General features: G+C 49.9%; 1 protein-coding gene across 3 annotated transcripts in view; it reads left to right on the forward strand.

The window, feature by feature from the left end:
- The window catches only part of TBX5 (T-box transcription factor 5), a 40,320-nt gene extending 20,355 nt beyond the window's left edge, over nucleotides 1–19,965 (forward strand). For all 3 annotated transcript variants that reach the window (XM_080649701.1, XM_080649700.1, XM_080649699.1), the window contains 2 exons: nucleotides 11,091–11,317; nucleotides 19,142–19,965. In XM_080649701.1, the coding sequence (XP_080505827.1) occupies nucleotides 11,091–11,317; nucleotides 19,142–19,716 (802 nt within the window). In that variant the 3' untranslated portion in view covers nucleotides 19,717–19,965. The remainder of the gene's footprint in view (nucleotides 1–11,090; nucleotides 11,318–19,141) is intronic.
- The last annotated feature ends 446 nt before the right edge of the window (nucleotides 19,966–20,411 follow it).

The raw sequence follows: 20,411 nt of genomic DNA on the forward strand, positions 1-20,411 counted from the left end.
CCAAAATAAGTTACCATATGGCAAGAGAATTAGAAATACATCTTGATCCCTTTGACCAAGAAAGTGTGTGTTTTTTTTCCTTCCCCTTGTGGTGGGTTTCGTGTTTCAAAATAAAATGAGGTCATTTAGGAAGCTTTTCCTCATCCTTTCTGGAAGACACAGAAGGGGGGCGTCAGGCAGATGGACAGACATGCTCATTCAGAGGAAGACAGGAGACCTGCGAGGGAAAGGCCGTAGCTCTGTGGTTTTAATGCTGGGTTTAGAAATACATGCCGTGGGAACTGTTTTCAGATAGCAGGCTTCCCAGATCTAATTTTGCATACTTTAAAAAATAAAGGCCAAAAGGGCGAAGGGTAATGAGAGGTGCAGATTTCCAGTTATAAAAGAAATAAGTCGCGGGGATGTAATGTACAACAGGGAAGATTGTCAATCATATTGTGATAAGCTTCGATGGTGGTTATTAGACCTAGTGTGGTGGTCACTTCGTTAGGCATATTAGTGTTGACTTTTTGTATACCTGACACTGATGTAATATTGTCTATTAACTGTATTCAGTAAACATAGAAATGTCATTACCTTCACGTGTACACATGTACACTACACTCAGACCTTCCCGCAGTCATAATTGGTTTTCTTCATGAGCATCGATTAGTAAGATGCTTTTTGTAGCTAAACATTTGGCGTTAAGCACATCTGCATTTTGAAACTGGAGTTGGATTTAGTCTCTGGTCAGTAAAAAAGCTGACAACAAATCCCACATAAAGCTGAGAGGGCTCAAACTCTTTGTGGCCCTGGGCTCTGAGGTCGTTTTTATTCCTGCCATGTTCAAACTCCCAGCCCAGTCTGCAGTCCCCTGCCATTCCCTTGACAGGAATCGAACCTGGGACCCTTGAGTCCGAAGGCCGACGCTCTATCCACTGAGCCAAACCGGTTAGGGCTGATTCTACCTTCTTAACATATCTCAGAATTCACCTCCCTTTCTCCGTCCAGCCTGGCTATTCTAACCACCACCGCCCCTGCCTGCGCAAGCCTCCTAACTTTAGACCTGCCTTCGGTCCTGTTCGCCTCGCAGACATTCTCTGGGTAGCCGCTGAAGACATCGTGGAAAGCACAAATCAGACTAGGTTACTCCACACCTAGAACAGCTAGGCCGCCTACTGTTTTCAGCATGAGGCCGGACTTCCTCACGTGATTGACCAAGCCCTACGGCGTGACCACTCCCCTCTGGCCTGGCCACTCGCCTTGCTTTGTCCCTCACAGGTGCCTCCTCTCTGCTTCAGCCTAGTTCCCAACCTACTCTTTTGGTGACGTTTGTCCCTCCGAACAATACATTTTCGGACAATGCCTCCGAACAATGCCTCAGACTTGTCCCCTCCTCCTGTACTTGGCCGTTCCCTGCCCATCACTAGTGTCACCTTGTGGCTTTCCCTTCCTCCAAGAAGCTTCCCCTGGCCGCAGACTGTGTACTCCCACCTGCTCCCAGGACCCCTCCTGCTTTCCCGGGTCAGGCCCGGCCCCTGCACGTGGGAAGCTGATTGGCAGGTGGTAACGGTGGAAGGAGAGACAGGTGGGAGGTGCAGGAGTTTAAGAGCTCAGATGTCAGTGATCCTGGGGACTCTCCCTGAAGTTGTAGCCGCGCTACGGTATTTAAGCAGCTGACTCTACTTTGGTGTGAGTGGGCTGTCCTAAGCAGCCCCTGGCTGTTGTGGATTGGGGAGGGTTTGGTTAGGTGACTTTCCTGGTAGGCACTGCAGATAGGGGTAGGCAGGGGTGGCTGGTAATCGACATGCAGGATCAAACCTCTCAGCCCGAGAGCCACGTGGTCTTTGTGGCTGTGTTAGGAGTTGTGTTGGGAACAAGAGGACTCAGAAGTGACCAGGTGGGGAGTGCACAGGGCCATGTGCCCCGTTTTCCCTGGACGTGGCCTGTGGGAAGGACAGGGGACTAAGCAGAATGGCTCCAACAGAAGGCTTTAGAGTCAGACAAACCTGGATGCATCCTCGCTCTGCATGTGACCTTGGGCAAGCGACTGCACCTCCCGGAGCCTCAGCTCCCTCATCTGTGAAGTGGGCGTCAGTAAATGTAGCGCTCACTTTCTAGGGTTCTTGTACGAGAGACTGCCTGGAGGGGGCTGGTTCAGGCTCAGTAAATGTGTCTGATCTGGAGCGAGATCCCCATTGCTCCCAGTTTCGCCCTTGTTCAGAGTTTATTCTGAGCTGTGGCCCCTACTCCCAGGTGGCAGCAGGTAGTGACAAGTGTCCCAGGAAGGTGACTGTCCGGAGGCGGCTGCGATAACAGCCAGGCTGCACGGGCAGGCTCCCTGTTAATCTTCTAATCCTGTTTCCTGTTCCACACACACCCCGTGACAGCTGCTGGGGAGAAAAGCAGGAGGGGTGAAATTTCCTCCAACTCCAACAACTGGAAGGAGGGCTGAGCGTGAACTTGAAGTCCGCCCACAGAAGTCACTCTTGGGTTAGCTTGGCCAACATCTGGGCACTCACCCCACTATCTCTCCTCACCTAACTCTCCGCGTTTGGAAAAATGCAGATGGTGCCTTAGTGATCTTCCAACATTCATTTATAGTTTCTGGTTACAGAAGAAGCAACTGCTTCTTATAAAAATGGGAGAGCACAAAGAAGAAAGTAAAATCATTTAAAATATGCGCCAAGGTTATTTTGAAAGGTTAGTCTGTGGCTTAAAAAACATCTAATCCTGAAATCCAGTCTTCCCCAAATGGCAGTGCCCCTACCCTGGTGACAAAGGAGGTGACCAGAGAGGGTCCACAGAAGACAGGAGCGTCAGCCTGACCTCACAGTCATTGCTTAGAACGAGAGGAAGGAAGGGAGGAGAAGAGGAATTAACTTAAGGTAGATTATTTAAAGAAAAATATTAACTAAAAAGCAGTAGGGCTGGTATCAAGATTGGGTGAACGTTGTCCAGATGCTATGAAAATGGCGGGAATTTGGGAAATGCTCCTAAATGCTCACCTAGTGAGAAAGGTGTGGGAGCTTCGCGCTGTTTGAAATGGTCTAGGTTCTGAGTGTTCATAGGACACGGCTTTCTTCCAGCTGTGCTGCACTCCAGCTCAGACAAGTTCTGAATTGCCGAGGAGCCCAAGATGCCGGGACCAGTGGGGTGGGGGTGGGGGAGATGGGCACAGACAGACAGACACCTTTATGGAGAGATGGGCCCTAGGCCTTGTAGGGAGAAGGGGATTGGAATCCACTGGGGAGAAGGGCTGTCTGGTCTGAGCAGAGGAGAAGTGGGCAGGGGTCAAGAAGCCTTGGGGTGTGGAGTCGGGGTCAGATTCTAAAGGTCTCTGAAAAGCTACCTGGAGAGGCGCTATGACAGGGTGACACTGGGGTTCTAGAGGTAGAAGGGACCACGGGAGACAGCATCCGCCCCCGCCTCCCAAGCCCTCTTGCAGAAGGGGGAAATGAGGTGGAGACTCATTCACTTACTTAGTTTTTGAGCTGTTCATTTGTTAACGCAGCTAACATGCATTATTAAGTGCCTACTGTATGCCAGGCACGGGGCTGCAAAGGTGAATCAACACGCAGGGGAACAGGGTCCACAGATGAGAAGCAGGCTTTGGAGTTGGGGGACTACCACATGGAGCAGCTGCAGGCTCCCCGACTCCACTGGGCCGCTAGGTCCTCATCTGTGAAACAGGCATAATGACGGAGCCCACCCGCAGGGCTGCTGCATGGGACGCATGCGGTGATGCGTGTCCTGATTGCGATCCCTCCTCCAGACGGGAGAGTCAGAGTGCCCACGTGCTGTAACATGGCCCCGGAAGCACTTGGCATGGTGTCTGCCCAGAGTGAAGCTGGATCGGTTAGGCGTGAGGGAGGGTCGGTGCCCTGTGAAGCCAGAGGCCAGGCTGGCTTGCCCAGGTCACACGGCTGGTCAGTGCAGAGGCTGGCTTCCTTAGGTGGAGCCGATCCCCCTTCCGCCCTCCTCCGCTCGTAGCAAACCCAGAGTGGGAACAAGCCGCAGGTGCTTCTCGCTTAGCCTCGTGCTGAGTCTGCCTGGCCCTTCTGCCGCACACTGTCTCCATGGCGCATTATTGGGAGCCTGGCAGATTGTGGCCATGCCACACTTGGCATTGGCGGTGTCTTCAGAGCTCCTCACGGAAGGGCTGAGGTTGCCTGTATGTCCTCAGTCTTCTTCTGGGCAGCGGGTGCGCTGGGGAAGCGGTCTCCGGAGTGGGGGGACCCTGAGGCTCCGCTGTGGCTGGCCTGGAGTTTGAGCTCCCCAACCAGAGAGTGGCTAGGAACGCGTGGAGCCCACGATGCCCCGGCTAGTCTGGTTCAGGGACATCTCTACACACCTGCATTGGAAATGGACCATTCTCCCAGCCTCTGAGATGCTCACGCTCACCTCCTCCATCTTCTTCCTCTAGGGTGTGGCTTAATCGGGGTCTCAGACCCCCTTTGAAAACACAATGAAAGTAAGGGACTCCCTGAAAAACTCAATATCTAAGTACAAAAACCACTGAAAAATTTCCTGGGCTTCATGGGACCCCTAAAAGGTGACGCCCTTCCGAGGGAGCCTTCCCACCTCCTCCAGCCCTTCCTTCCCGATCCTAAATTCATGTCCAGCTCCTCAGCTCAGACGGCTGTTTTTCAAAGGGAAGACTTAGCGCTTTTGTATCTCATGCTTGTGGTTTAAGGTAACCCAAACGCCCCATAATGAGGACTGGTTTCCATTCAAGGTTCCGGAGAGAGCGCTGCTCTCACTTCTTGCTGTATTGTTGAGTAGCCACATGGTTCCCGAGGGCAGTGTGGATTGGTCTAAAACAAGAGGGGGCTTGTGTCTGGGAAGCCGAGCCAGCCTCTGCCGTGAAATTGAGGTTTGTCCCGAGGGGTCCCACATTGGCTCATTGTTGTCCCATTGAGGTGTGGATGCTCAGTCCTCTTCTCCTTTCCCATTTATCTGCAACACTGTCTCCACCCTTCTCCACCCCACCCCCTGCCCGAACGTACCCGCTCTTCCCAAATGTACCGGCTCATCCATTCATCATCCATCTTCCCATTCATTGATCCATCATCCATCCACCCATTAATTCATCTATCCATCTATCCATTCATCCATCTTATTATTTCTTGATGCATCTCAAACCAAGTTGCAGACCTGCGTACATTCCATCCCTATAGACTCGGCATGCGTATCATTAACTGGGTAGGATTCCACTGTTGTTCACAATGTTTTACTTCAGGTAAAATTTGCACACACTGAACTGCAAAAACCTCACGTGCACCATTCACGTTCTGACAAGTGCACATACTTGTACCTATACAACCCAAGCCTCCATCATCAGATAGAACATCCCTCCACCCCCGGAACTTCCCTCACGCCCCATCCCAGGGAATTCTCGCCTCCACCTCCCCGCAGAAGCAACCAGGGTTCTGATTCTCTTTCATGTTGTAGGATTTAGTGTAAATTGCATCAGGCTGCTTTCTCCTGGGCAGCTTTGAAAATTCCTGATGTCTAGGTTGCACTGCAGAAGGACAAAGATCAGAGTCTCTGGGGGTGGGCTCAGGAGTTGGCATTAAAAAAAAAAATCCCAGGAGCTTACAGGTATGCAGTCAAGTTTGAAACCCACGCCCCTAGAGAGATTTCCCCATCTCAGCCCCTCCCCACTCTAAGCCCTGAGCCCCGTTCCTCAACGACCCCATCCCAATAATTAATGTTCCCACACTAGAAATTATTTCCTTAGAGACCCATTCCCCTGGAGGTGTCCTTCCCCACATCCCCCTGGAGGACAGGCAGGCTTTTAGACTAGTACAGGGAACCCCTAGCATTCCTACAGGGGCTGTTGCTTTGGGGTGACTTTGCAAAGGTCGCCATTTGCACTGAAGGTCACCAAGAGGTCCCTGACGGACTTCTGCATGACCAGGGGCCCCCATGTGATTCCCATCAGAACAAAGGAGGCCTCGGCACAATCCCGTTGAGTCCAGGAAGCTGTCTGGTTGAGGTCAGCTAGACGTGGCCTCTCCCACCTCCCAGCTCCCAGAAGGACAAGGCTTAGTCTTTGACCACATCTCTTCACCTTCCTACCTTCCCTCCAAAATAATAATAATAATAATAAAAACCACTGAAGCAAAGACATGCTTCAATTCGTTAAAAGGAGACTGAATTAAAATATTGGCTCTTCAATTCAACACAAGGGACCTGGCAACACTATTCCGCTGCTGCTACGGCGAGCCCGTGTTCGGTCTGCATCGACCTCTCCTAGCTGTGGCTTCACAGCCAGCTTTTGCTTCGGGGACTCACAACTGTGACCTGGGACATGGGTCTTGTCGCCCCATTCTGCAAATGGAGAAACTGAGGCAAAGGGAGATGTCATGATTCGTCCACACAGCTGGTCCAGGACTTTCCCGGTGACTCCAGAGCCCCTGCTGTAGTGCTCACAACCTTTTTTGTTGGTGTGAATTACAGCCCCCTTCTGAGTAGCTGATGCCAGGATGGGCCACTCCCTAGAACACGGACAAGCTCTAAATATCTGATAAATGGGGGAGGGGGCTGTTCAGAGACCATTCGAAGCCCTTGCAAGATAAGAACTGCTTCCAAATACAGTAATGTATGGTTTACAAGGTGGTGTTTGTTGAGCAGTGTGTCCCAAATGTATGCCAAGCCTTTCTTTCTTTTTCTTCCTCAGCTAAGAATATGTTTTTATTGATTTTAGAGAGAGGAAGGAAGAGAGAGAGAGAGAGAGAGAGAGAGAGAGAGAGGTGAGAGAAACATTGATCCATTGCCTCTGGTACGCACTCCAACTAGGGACTGAGTCACAAACCTGGTGTGCTGTGAACCAAGTAATAGAACCAATGTAGACGGGAAGGAAAGCGTGATTATTATTAGCACTGAGCAAAGTCCCACCCGGTGAACCACCCTGTTCCTCGCATGTCCACACATTACATCAGAATAACGTCCCCAAGCACAGTAGAGAGTTAATAAATCGAGACAGCTGTGACAGGCTTGTGGGCCCTTCGTGAGTTTTAATCGCAGTCGGAGTGCTGGCCCGAGGAATCCGTGGCCCCCCCCCCACCCCCCGCCCCCGCCAAGAACAGGAATGCCACAGTCGCTGGCCTTCCCGCTGCACTGCTTGTTTGAGAAAGGCTGCCAGACACTGAGTAAGCAGCGCAGGGCACACCACCACCAGTCCCGCGCTCGCCAGCAGCGGCCACCTGCTACAGTGAAAGGGCCAATTCAGACGCTGCGGTGGAAAAGGTTCTCAGGGGCGTTCGTTAGCTGGCGGCACGCTGTGGGTGCAGTTTGGCCCTGGATCTCAATATTCCCTTGTAACGTTTTACAACCCAGACCTGGCAACAATGGCGTCATTCATTGCACTCGCTCACGTGGAACAGAATGTGAGAGCCCGGGAGAGGCTGGTCTGCGGGCTCGACACCCAGAGTGAAAAGAGGTGCTCAGGACTCTCGGCGGGTGTCCTGGGAGCCCAGATTAAGCAGAGCGAGTTGGCAGGATGTAGGCGCAGCTGTTGATACAGCCGAGAGCGGTGGGATTTGACGGTAAACTACAAGTTCCTGAAACAGTAGGATCAGCAGATTGGCCGGGTGTAGCCAATACCCAACCTTGGTATCACTAGGAAGCTTTTATCACAGGATGGCTGTGTGGCTCACGCAGTGGGCATGAAGGCAGCAGTTTCCTATTATCAAGTGTACGTTGGCAAGATCTTTGGAATAGCTGACCCGGGCTGGAGCGCAGCTTTACCTCTTCTTAGCTGTGTGATCTGGGGCAAGCTGCTTAACATCTCTGCAGCTTAATTTCTTTACCTCTAAAGCAAGCATGTCAAACTCAGAGGCTAACACGGGCCAAATAGACAAGGATTAAGTTTATGTGGGCTGCAAAAAAGCAAAAGCTTCAATTTTTATACAAACGTAGGTTTATTTCGATAGAGACATGCTGAATACAAAGGGCTGAAATAAATGAGTCATCGTTAACGTAAAATAATAGAACATTTTGATAAAAATTAGTATTTTTTCTTTAACATTAACTTACCAGACACTGAATAACTGCACAAATTAATAAGCGTAACGCAAATAAACCTATTTTTCTTGTTCTCCGAAAGTGAAATATTTCCTGTTGCGCACACCAAACAAGTCAGTACAAGACTATTGATGTGGCCATCGGCTGCTAAAATACTCGCGGCTAGTATTAGTGGAGAGAAATGGTGCGCCTGCACTGCACCTAAGGCGTAAGGTGCATAAGGGAAATGAATGCAACACGATTATAGTAATCCATCATTAGCGGACGTTGTAGTTTGTTATTAATTATTATGTATAACAGGATATCGTAAAAATTAAGTTACAAAATTATTAAAATGTTTCCTACATACTGTTATATTGGCTGGGCCGCAAAAATGTTCATTGTGGCCGCATGTGGCCCGCGGGTCGCGAGTTTGACATGCTTGCTCTAAAGTAAATCTGATCATACTGATGAAATGGAGTTCTTGTCAGGATCAAATGAGGGAAAGTATATAAGTCAACCAGTACAGTGGCTGGGACATTCGAAGACACTTACAGAACAACATGGATGATGAGGAAGATAAGGAAGAGGATGGTGACAATGATGATGATGGTGATGGTGGTGATAATGGTGATGGTGGTGATGATAGTGATGACGGTGATGGTGACAGTGATGATGGTGATGGTAGTAGTGGTGATGATGGTGATGGTGATGATGGTGATGGTGATGATGGTAATGATGATGTGATGGTGATGGTGGTGATGATAATGGTGATGGTGATGATGATGATGATGTGATGGTGGTGATGATAATGGTGATGGTGATGATGATGGTGATGATGATGGCGATGACGATGGTGATGGTGATGAAACAGCAGCCCTCTGTTGCTGCTCTCCTTTCCAGAAACACAGGGCTTTTCAACTTTCACTTTAATCCTCTGTGCCCTGGATTCTTCAATGATGCTCTCAAGCTGTGGAGGAATATAATTTAGCTCCTCATCACAAGGACTTGAGAGATTTGCTCCTAATCGTGTTCCTGTGATTGGTGCATTGATGAGCCCAGTGAGAACTGCCCGAATGTTGTTTGGTGGTAGCATTGCCTCTGTCGGCTCATACCAGTGGAGAAGTCACTTCACCTTCACCTTTCTGCGCCTCTGTTTTGACACCTGTCAGATGGGCTTGCAGACCTTGTATTTCAGGCACTGAGAGATGTGACGGGTGGTGGGGATGATGTTTCAAGCTCGTTGGCAAGAAGCAAGCTGTGAAGGACGAGAGGTTATTGGGGTGAAATGGCTTTCCCATTTCTGTGCATGTTAGTAATCAAAGGCAGGATTTGCCCTTCCCAGACAGTAATTTTGCAGTTTGGCCAGAATGTAGAATTCCTTGGAGCCCATTGATACATTCTCTTGTAAATTCCCTCAGCCAACATTTTTGGGAGTTATTTTCTTTAATTAAGAAAAACGCATCTCCATTAAGAATATAAAACTAAGAGAGAGTCCCCTCCTCTTGGGGAGCTCCGACAGTCCAGTCCTTCTACTAAGCAGACCCAAATAGAATTGCCAGCAAGATTTGACAGGTTTTATGTTTTATTATTATTATAATTCTTCGTCTTCATTTTCCATGACGTAGCTGGAGCCGCAAATTGAGAACTATAAAGCTAATTCCATTCCTTTCAGCCTGCGGGCCCCAGGGAGAGATTCCGAGTGGTGTGGCTGTGCAGGATGGCTCCAGCTTTGGTTTTGAGATGGCACATGCCCGGAGAAACTGGGCTAGGAGACCCCTGGGTGTCCTGATGGTGTCTGGAGCCTCATGGAAACTTGGCAGACACTTTATGTCCCTGCCTGGCCACTCTGACGTGCTTCCACATGACAAACAAAGGCAGGGGCCCAGAGTGGGCTGTTACACCCCTGAGGGGTGGGAGTGGTGAACTCCAAACCCCTGCCCGCCTGAAAGCACATTGTGTTTTAAGTATTGACAGGAGTCATTAGGAGATTGTCTAGAAATCATTAAGGGGACTATTGGGTTAGGTGTCGGGTGCTCTCTTTATAGCTCTGTGACCAGGGGCAAGTTGCTTACTCTCTCTGGGCCTCAGTTTCCTAATCTGTAAAATGGGGACAAGAACAGCACCCACTTCCTACAGTCACGGAGAGGATAAAATGGGTTAATGAAGCATCCTTCAAAAATGTGTTAGGTGTCGTGTTTTCTTCCGTGGGAGGATTTCCGGTGTACTCTTCAATTTTAATGGGAAAGGATTTATTTTAACAGCATTGCAGGAACCATAATTAGCATTGCAAGCCCATAATTTCACAGATATTGCTCAGAGTGAGGCTAAACTTCTTTGGATGCAAACTTAATTTTAAAAAAGGCACTCAGTTAAAGAAGAGCTGGTTCTGGGTCATGATAAAAAGCACGACCACGTTTGGGATTGGCTGGTAACAGATTTCTTCTGGGGAAGGGATTCTGAACCTGTGGAGCGCCATGGCCCTCCCCGCCAGTCTGGTGAACACTGGATCACTTCTCAGAATAACACGATTAAATGCATACAATAAAATGCATAGATTGCACAGGAAACCAGTTCTGTTAACAATGACAGTAACAATGATGGCTGTCATTTGTTGAGCACTCATGTGCCCATTATTACTCAGATTTTCACATGTACTAAGTCATTTCTTCTCCCCACACCCTCTGAACCGGGGACCTGTATTCTATCCATTGGGAAATGAGGCACGGGGAGTGAAATACTAAGTCAGTGGTGACAAGTACTGCAGCTCCAAAGGAAATTTAAGGCACGAAGCAGCAACCCGCTCAGATGAGGGTAATTTAGGGCCATCCCTGACTATCCTAGCGGTCAGCTACCATTCCTGACCCGTTTACCTCCTTGTATACATGTAGAACTATTCATAACCCTACTTGCCTACTGTAGAAGGCATGAAAAGTTAGTGCCCCAATATTATATCCAATACATACGATGTACTTGAGTATAATTGGGTCACTTTGCTCATCATGTGATTTTTCTGGTGGGTTCTTTGGCCCGTGGTTCAGCCAGTGGGGGGCCTGTAGCAGAGCACTGATCGATGTTATTTCCCATCTTCTCTCTTTCAGTAAAGAATATCCCGTGGTTCCCAGGAGCACAGTGAGACAGAAAGTGGCCTCCAACCACAGCCCTTTCAGCAGTGAGCCTCGAGCTCTCTCCACCTCATCCAACCTGGGGTCCCAGTACCAGTGTGAGAATGGTGTGTCCGGACCCTCCCAGGACCTTCTGCCCCCGCCCAATCCATACCCACTACCCCCGGAGCATGGCCAAATTTATCACTGCACCAAAAGGAAAGGTGAGTGGGCACCCCCTGCCCGATGTGCCTCTTTCTCTACTTCTTTCCCTTCCTTGGGGGAAAAGAAGTATCCACAACTACATTTATTTCTTTAAAAAATGCAAACAATACAAACATACATAGAGATTGCAAGAAATTAAAACCATACCAGCAAACAGTTCTTCCCCCAATTCTAGCCCCTTCCTTGGGGAACACTTATTCTAAAGGTCCAGACCTATTTTACTCATTTACACACACGCACACACATAACTAAAAACAGTTTTGTTTTTATGTGTAGCAGTTGAGATCAAACTGTATGTATTTTGCAAGTTGCATTTTTTGAAACTTCAGAATATGTTGTAGATGTGTGAGGCTGGAGCTGCCTCCTTTTTTTTCTAAGTGATGAAGAGGAAGTACTGCCTCAGAAGGAGGAAGTGGAGTTTCTGTTGCCACTCTCACCTAGTGGACAGGCAGGCTGCTGCCAGCGTTCCCGGTGCACCACACGCCATGCTGCCAAATAAGAAATGGATGACTTTTCCTCAGCCACTTGAGCCCAAAGGGACTAGATTAAGGAAGGAAATCTCTGGTGTTCCGTTTTTTTTTGTTGTTGTTGTTGTTGTTTTTTGAGTAATTCCTCTAGGCCTTATTTATTTATTTATTTATTTATTTATTTAAACCTCACCCGAGGATATTTTTCTCATTGATTTTTAGAGAGAGTGAAAGGGAGTGGGGGGAGAGAGAGAGAAACATCAATGTGAAAGAGACGCATCGACTGATTGCCTCCTGCACCAGCCCGGACCAGGGCCGGGGTTCAAACCTGCAACTGAGGTACATGCCCTTAACTGGGAATTGAACCCATGACCTTTCAGTCCACAGGCCGACGCTCCAACCACTGAGCCAAACAAGCCAGGGCTCTTCTATGCCTCCTTTAAAAAGAGATCTGCACACAGGGCTTATGACGGGACCTGTCTCGTAGGCTTGGTGTGATGATGTTGTGCTGTCAGGCTGGTGTTAGCGCAGGGCTGACTCAACAGCGCAGGGCCGAGTCACTGTTTGGCTCGGGCAGGCCCAGACCCCAGCCTCGAATTAGCTGTTGTATCGCAAAGCCCCAGCAGCCAGCACGATGCCTTTGGAAGTCCAGTGCCCAGTGTTTGGCCCTTTAAAAAACACACACCTCAGTCATTAGGACCCATGCAAATGATGCTTTGGTGGCTTTCTCTGGAGCCGGGGTTACACGAGGAAACTGATTGGGTTGGCTCTGTGACATTTACTCATCTTGCATTTTGAAGGAGGGAAAAGCTGTGTTTGGTCCAAGCCCAGGCTGGGGAGCTGACTTGGGTGAGGCTGAGGGTTCCGGATTTACCTGAAGCTCATCCAAGCTCCTCAGTTCTCAAAGGCCTGAACAATATCACCCCACCCAGCCTCCTGGCCTGACTCCCAGCAGGTCCGCTGCCGGATGGGCTGCAGACCAGATGCCTACAAACATGTGCATCTTTAGGCACGAGCAGGGTGAAGAGTGTCTCACGGAGCGGGTCCCTGCCCGGAAACCCTATTTCCTATGACACCTAAGGGTGCCCTGCCTAGGTTCCAGATGGCAACCTTCTCAGTAACACTAGTAAATAGGTGCTTCTATGAACCAACATTACAGGTGGGGAAACTGAGGCTCAGAAAGGTAAAACCACAGGCTGGCGGTTCTCGGTGGAATGTGAACCCACGCCGGGTGTGCAGACTCTGCCTGGGCCCCCGACCCCTGCGCCCCCCATAGTGTTACCTTTGCTGATCAGCCACAACCTCAAAGTGGCATCCTCCGCTGCAAGTTGGCTCGCGAGACTGGGTCAAGCGCGCTGATTAGGAGCTCAGCAGGTTTGAATTAGGGAGCTCTGCCTATTAAATTAAGGCCAGACCGAAAGAAGAGGAGGAAGAAGTTGAAAAGAATCAAGACGCTTTTTTCGGTCCAGTATTTATAGCAGCACCCTTATAAGTGCATTCCTGGCCGGTGACCCGCTTTCGATCACGGGAGCCGTGGACTTTCACGGGGGATTTGGCGGGATCCCCGTGGGAACGCATGGTCAGCTTCAGGTGGAGGCCAGCGTTGGTGGCTGGTCCATTGCAAGACAGTGCCATAGTGGACATTTTCCCGCTGTGTAGCCCTGGGCAAGTTGCTTTGACTTTCTGAGCCTCAACTACCTTTTCTGCAAAATGGGGATAATAATAGTAGCCACCCTGTGGGCTTGTTAGGGGATGAAATGAGATCATCCACATAAAGCACCCAGAACAGGACCTGACATAGTAAGTGCTCAATGAGCGTTAGCCGCCACTGTCCCGCCCTGATGCAGCTCACTCGTCCCAGCAGATCAGACACTAGGATGACATAATTATATTATTGTTTGGGGAAAATGGCGATCGGATGCCGTAAAGGAGATACACAGAGTGCTTATGAACATGAAGGGGTATCAGCCTAGAGGGGTCAGGGAAGAATTTTAGCTCTGAGTAGCTGGATAGGAGAAGAGGGTGTTACTGAGTGTCAGGCACAAAGATGGGCCCACCCCCCTCGGGGAGTGAATGACAGGCTGGAACTCGGTGAGGGGAGGGCAGGGGCCAGCAGGGAGCCAGCCCTTGTGAGCCATTTGAAGGACTTTAGCTTTTATCCGAATACCAACGGGCAGCCATTGGAGGGTTTTAAACTGAGTGTGACAGGACTTGGTTTGTTTGGAAGTGTCACTCGGCTGTGATAGGCGGGGCTAGAATGAGCACCAGAGCTCAGGTGAGAGGCGGTTAGGGGCTCCGGAGTGAGCTGAGGATGACTCAGACCAGGATGTGGGGAGAAGGACGGGAGATGTGGATGGAATCAGGATGCAGTGACGGGCTGGAGATAAGAAGGTGAAGAATTACCCCCTTTTCACGGGTGCAGAAACTGAGGCTCAGAGAGGTTGAGTAACCTGCCCAGTGTCACCCAGCTGGTAAGTGGCCCCGCCCCAATCCATCCACACTGCGATCTACGCACTGGGGGTGCATTGGACACACCCTGCAGGGCTCCCTTCACCTTTCCAGAAACTTCTGCCCTTCTCACCTCCCTCCATCCCCAAAGGAAAGCTCCCAGGGACAGGAACATTCCAGCCAGGCCCTGTCTGTCCTGCCTGCCTCGAGACGACAAAAAGCAATTCATCATCAGCCTCCATTGTAAAGTGATAAGGAATCAGTGGAGGTTTCCTTCCAGTTTGGGATTCCCGTTAAGTGATAACTCCATGGGTGGCTTTGCCCTGGCCCCGGCCTGCCCCACTCACTATCTGACTTCCCCTCATTGTCTGTCTCCCTTCCAACGAGCCCAGGAGGCCGGCGCAATGAAATGTCAAAGGGCCAGGCAGGCCAGAGGGCTCCTTGTGTTTGGGCCCAGCTGTCTCCAAACTATCTATCCCGATGGATGGAGCCGGGAAGGTCTTTTATCAATGCCACTCAACCACAGCCAGGACCCCGGGGCCTGGGAGAGCACTTGTCTGCCTTCCTCCCCCTCCCACCCTGATAGCCCCCCACCCCACTAGCAACCCAAGGCAATCCAAATAAAGATTTCAGGCAAGCCATGTACTGCACTGGGTATTCAAAGGGAAGTCGGGAGCAAGGGGAAGGGACATTGAATACAGTAAGTGATTTTGCAGGGTGCGTTTTCTCAGTGTGATGTGCCTTTAAGAGCGATTTCACGTGGCTTTCTTCACTGGATCCTCCCTGTGCTCTTCGAGCCAGAGGACATGTCCTTCTTGCCCATTCTGCAGGGCAAGCAGAGGACTAGGAGGTGGGCTAGGCTGCTGAGGTCAGTGGCTGTGCGGTCAGAGCTGGGCTGCACCATCAGGTTTACATTGATTGGGCACTTACTTTGCACTGGGCACCGTGCTGGTGCTCGGGAGAAGAGCAGGGTGGCAGAGCCCCCGCCCCCATGAAACTTGTGTTCCACTGGGCGAGGCAGGTAAGCAAGTAAGTAAACCAGTGGCTTCAAATAAGGGCTGAGTGAGATATGAGCCGGAGTCTTTTGATTCCTAATCAAGGATAGTCCTACAATAGCATTCCAATCCTTTCTACTTTAAGCCAAGAGCTAAAATCCACCCATCCGTCCACCCATTCACCCCCCATCCTCCCGCCTCCCTCCCTCCCTCCCGTCCATCTGAACAGGAGTTCCATGAAAGCTGAGAGGCTGGGCTGTCCAGCTGAAAGAGCGCTGTTAGGTGAGTCAGGCCTGGATATAGTCCCACCGTAGAGTTGCTAAGGGTCACTCAGCCAGGCAGGGGCTGCTCACCACTCTACCTCTGGGGCTCGAGCTGAACGAACTCAGTTGCCAAGGGAAATGGCCCGTGTGGGATGGTGGCGATATTTGCTCAATGGGGTTAGCAATGTGAGCGCAGCTCTGTTTCCCAGCTGTGGGATCCACCCTAATTCCTTCAGGTATTGGATGACCTCCACCGAGCCATCTGCCCAACCTTCTAAAGGGGAAAAGCCAGTACGCCAGATATTTAGACAGATGAGATTTAAACACTTCCTTTATGTGCAAGCAAGCTAGACTGCTTATTAACAACGCCATTCCTGCACGGAATTTCTGCATTATTGCCATGTACAGTCAAGAACTGAGATTCATATGGTCCCAGTGGTTCATCCAAGGTCACATAGCCAGCAAGAGCCAGAGACATAACTCTGCGCCCTAAAAATCCGTGTTCTGGATTCATCATTAAAGCCACTTTTTCCAGAATCAGTAGCATCCAGAAAAATGCAAGGGACCAGGTTTCCCCCAGCGCTGTGCAGGGATCGGTGGGCAGAATCCGGAAGAGCTTTCCTGCTCTCCGAGCACACAGCTGGGTTCAGGACCACTCTTCCCACACACCTTTCTGAAGCCAAGCTGTGGACTCGTCTCAACCGGGACTTGACCTGAGACCACAGCCCCTCATCCCCTCACCCTGGAAGGTAAACATGGCTCGGCATGGAGAGAGATCTTTGGCTGTTGATCATTTATGGTGGTTCCCAGGAAAAAGACAGAAACCAAACCATAACCAAAAGAAACGAAGATGACATCCAAAGCATTTATCACAACCTGAAGTTGGATGCTTGCTTCGGAATGTCTTTACAATGCGGTGAGGTTCTAGAGGAATTTGAGAATACTCGGGACCTGCTTTCATCAATGAGCCAGTATCGAGCCTTCTTCGGACTCTGCAGCAGATCGTTGGGGTATTAAAGACTGGAATGTGTAATTTTACGATTTTCCAAAATGGGCTCCAGCCCTTTTTATATTATTCTTCCTTTTTTTTACTTGTAACAAACCTGGAAGCGGATCAGAAACTTGGGAATGGTTAGTTTGACTTTTTTTTCCCCCCTCTTGCCAAGGGTACCCTGCAGCTGTACTTGCTATTATTGAAAAGGGGAACGCCCTGGTTAAATGGAAAACCCGAAGGTTCTGATTCCAGCAACAATGGAAACATCCAGATTTATGGATCTGGGGGTGGAAGGAAGAATGGAGGGGAGAAATCGAGGGAGGAAGTGACCAGGACAAAAAAGTGTCTCTAAGATGCCAAAGAACGCCCAGCTGAAAGGTGGACAGTGTAGTCACCCTCTTCTGCATGTCTTCAACCACTGGCTTGACGTAGACAGACACCTGGAAGGGTGGCTGCCTTTTTCACTTTTTTGGGGACAAATCTTTGGGTGTCCTATGGGTCCCAGATGTGTCCCAGAAGGAGTCTAGCTGAAAATAAACTTGCTGGCTTCTCGATGGGTACAGCCTTCACTATGTTTGGTTTGGGAGATTTTTGACTTATCTATGGGTGTCACTGGGAGGATGATGCAAATAGAGGTGTTGGGTGGAACCCAGGCTCCACTACCCCGGCCAGAGAGCTGTTTTGTAACGCAGACCAAGGTCAAAGGATTTACGGAGGGATGAGTGACTGACTTAGAGCTTCCTATCTGAGGACCACCTCCTGATCACAGGTCAGCATCTGTCCTCACTGCTCAGGGGAGAATGGACAGGGGCCAAGGATGTGGACCAAGAGTAGGGCTATGACTACCTTTGACCACTCCATCTCCAGCAGCTGGCACAGGTCTGGCACTTGGTAGGGTCCCATGAACACCTGTTGACTGAGTAGGTGAGTAGTGTTGGATATTGGAAATGTAGAGAGCCAGAAGCAACTGTGGTAGACAGAGTCAGTCAGCCCTGGCTTTGACTCCAGCCTCTATCCTTCCCAGCTGCATGACCTTGGGTGGGTCACTTCCCCAGGCAGGAGCCACATGGAGGAATTACTGTGAGAACAGAGTCAGGTCACTTAGTAAGTGCTCAATCAGTGAAAGCTATTATTCCCTCCCATCACTGAGTCTGTGTCCTGCCCTTACGTCATCCACCATCACAGTGAGTGGCAGGTTGTCCCAGTATTTCGTTTTTCTTCAGCAACCCCCTTAAAGACAGAAATATTTATTAACATTTATTGATTAGAAAGCAATTGGAAGACAAGGAAAGACAATCTCCAGTTTGAGGGTAGAATTCCAGCTTAAGATGAATCTGGGTTGAGGTTTACCCTTGGGTAGAAATTCCCCGGTTTTGCTTCCCCTGAAGGAAACACCTGCAGGTGTGTTATTATAGACTGGGTCTGCCACGAGACTGACTGGTGCCCTTGAAGATGTCTCATTGCATTTAATTCTTCGCCACCCAGTGGAGTAAGTATTCCTAACTCTGACTCAGAGATGGTAAAAATCAGTCTGAAATGCTGGTGTCCCACAGATGTGAAGCAGAAGACCATATTCAGACCCAGACACATCTAGACTTCTTAGCTCGGAGTCTGGATTTAGGGAGTCTTTGAGGCCCTGGAAGTTGTGTGTGTGCTCCATTCTCCAAGCTTTGTGTTTCAGTGTATTTTTCTAGGAGAGAGCTCAGCACTTAGTTAGTTTCCAAAGGGGTCCGTGACCTTGAAGTGGTCAGAACTATCCCCACTCGTCACACTAGGGAATACTAGTGAACAAAGTGGCTTGATTAGCAGCAAAACAGTCACACATTAATTTGTACTGACTCAGCAGATATTAACTAGGCACTTGCTTGCATAAGGCTTCAGGAAAGGATTTGGAAATTAATTCATTCGCGCTCCCGTCCATTTGTCCACTTGCCCATCCACCCTTCCGTCCGTCGCACAAATGTTTATTGCGTGCCTTTTCCATACCGCATGGTATTAGCAGAGATTTCGGAGGTAGATTACTTGGATTCTGATCCTAGTTCCCCTGCTTCTCAGCCATGTGAGACCTTGGCAAGTTTGTCAACCTCTCAGTGTCTCCCTTCTCTCCTCTGGAGAATGCGGGTAGAATAGGACCCTTCACGTAGGGCTGTTGTGAAAATGAAATGTGTCGTCTCATGGAGAGTACCTCAAACACTCCATGTGCTGTTTCTACTGTTAGTGTTGACTTTATTATTTTTGTTACTAGGTGTGAACTAGTGCTGGAATTGCCCTGCCTTTGTGGAATTTACAAGCCAGGGAGGGAAGATAATATATAACTATAATTCTTATTTATTGAGTGTGTCCTTGTACCAAGTTCTGGACTAATACACATTCTCCCATTTCATTCTCAACAATTCCCTATGTAGAAAAATGCCAATATTAACCTTTATGTTTTGCAGATGAAGAAATTGAGTTCAGAAAGGCCTGACTTTGCTTAGAACGCCACAGCCCAAGGTCCTCCCTATGACAGTCCACCCCTTTGTATCAGAATGGAGGCCTGGGCTTACAGTCTTAAGAGACTTGATTCTTCAGGCCTTGGGCCAAATGGCTGTCTCTGCCTTGAGTTGTGGGGTGGCTGGTCCTGGCCTCATGGGTTTCTCTCCTCCTGTCTTAGCAGATGAAGAATGCTCCACCGCAGACCATCCCTACAAGAAGCCCTACATGGAGACATCGCCCAGCGAAGAAGACCCGTTCTATCGCCCCAGCTACCCCCAGCAGCAGGGCCTGAGTGCCTCCTACAGGACAGAGTCAGCCCAGCGGCAGGCCTGCATGTATGCCAGCTCCGCGCCGCCCAGTGAGCCTGTGCCCAGCCTGGAGGACATCAGCTGCAACACGTGGCCCAGCATGCCTTCCTACAGCAGCTGCACGGTCACCACCGTGCAGCCCATGGACAGGCTACCCTACCAACACTTCTCGGCTCACTTCACTTCAGGGCCTCTGGTCCCCCGGCTGGCTGGCATCGCCAACCACGGCTCCCCCCAGCTCGGGGAGGGGATGTTCCAGCACCAGACCTCCGTGGCCCACCAGCCTGTGGTCAGGCAGTGTGGGCCTCAGACTGGCCTGCAGTCCCCTGGCGGCCTGCAACCATCTGAGTTCCTCTACTCCCATGGCGTGCCAAGGACCCTGTCCCCACACCAGTACCACTCGGTGCATGGGGTTGGCATGGTGCCGGAGTGGAGCGAGAATAGCTAAAGCGAGGCCTGCTTCCTAACAGACATTTGCTAGAGAGAGAGGAGAGAGAGAGAGAGCAGGAGAGAGACAGTAGAGAGAGAGAGCAGGAGAGAGACAGTAGCCAAGAGAACCCCACGGACAAGGTTTTTCATTTCACCCCACATTTACGCCTGCGCTTGAGACGCCCCCCCTGCCCCCCGACACTGATCTAATCAGTAGCCTGAAACCACAGTTAAAAAAATGTGACTTTGTCGTTTCGTCTCAAAACTTAAAAAAAAAAAGAACAACAACAAAAATGAGTCCCGTTCCCACCACAACCACCACACTCGTCCATGGGCCACATTCACACCACCTCCGGAGGGCCTCCCAGATTCCTTCTTTTGGTCTCCAGCAAGTCTTGCCTCATTGAGTGTGTATCCTAATGCAGAGTTGGAGTCTTTTCCTGTCTTGCTGTTAATGTTGACATTGTTATATAATAAATAATAATATATTTTTTTCTTTCAATTTTCTTAATGGGACCCAGTCCCTTACTTTGGGGGAGGTCTGAGGCAAGTTCAAAGCATGTACCTGAGGAGTTCTCTTCCTCTAAGCCACCCCTAAAACCAAAATTCGCCACCCTCCCCTTGACTAAGAAATGACCTACCTCTGCCATGGGATGTTTTTGAAAAGGTCCCCTATGTCCCCAGCTTTTTCTGATTGTGTCCTGCCTTCCCCGT

This window comes from Plecotus auritus (assembly GCF_963455305.1).
Source record: "Plecotus auritus genome assembly, chromosome: 13".
NCBI lineage: Eukaryota > Metazoa > Chordata > Mammalia > Chiroptera > Vespertilionidae > Plecotus > Plecotus auritus.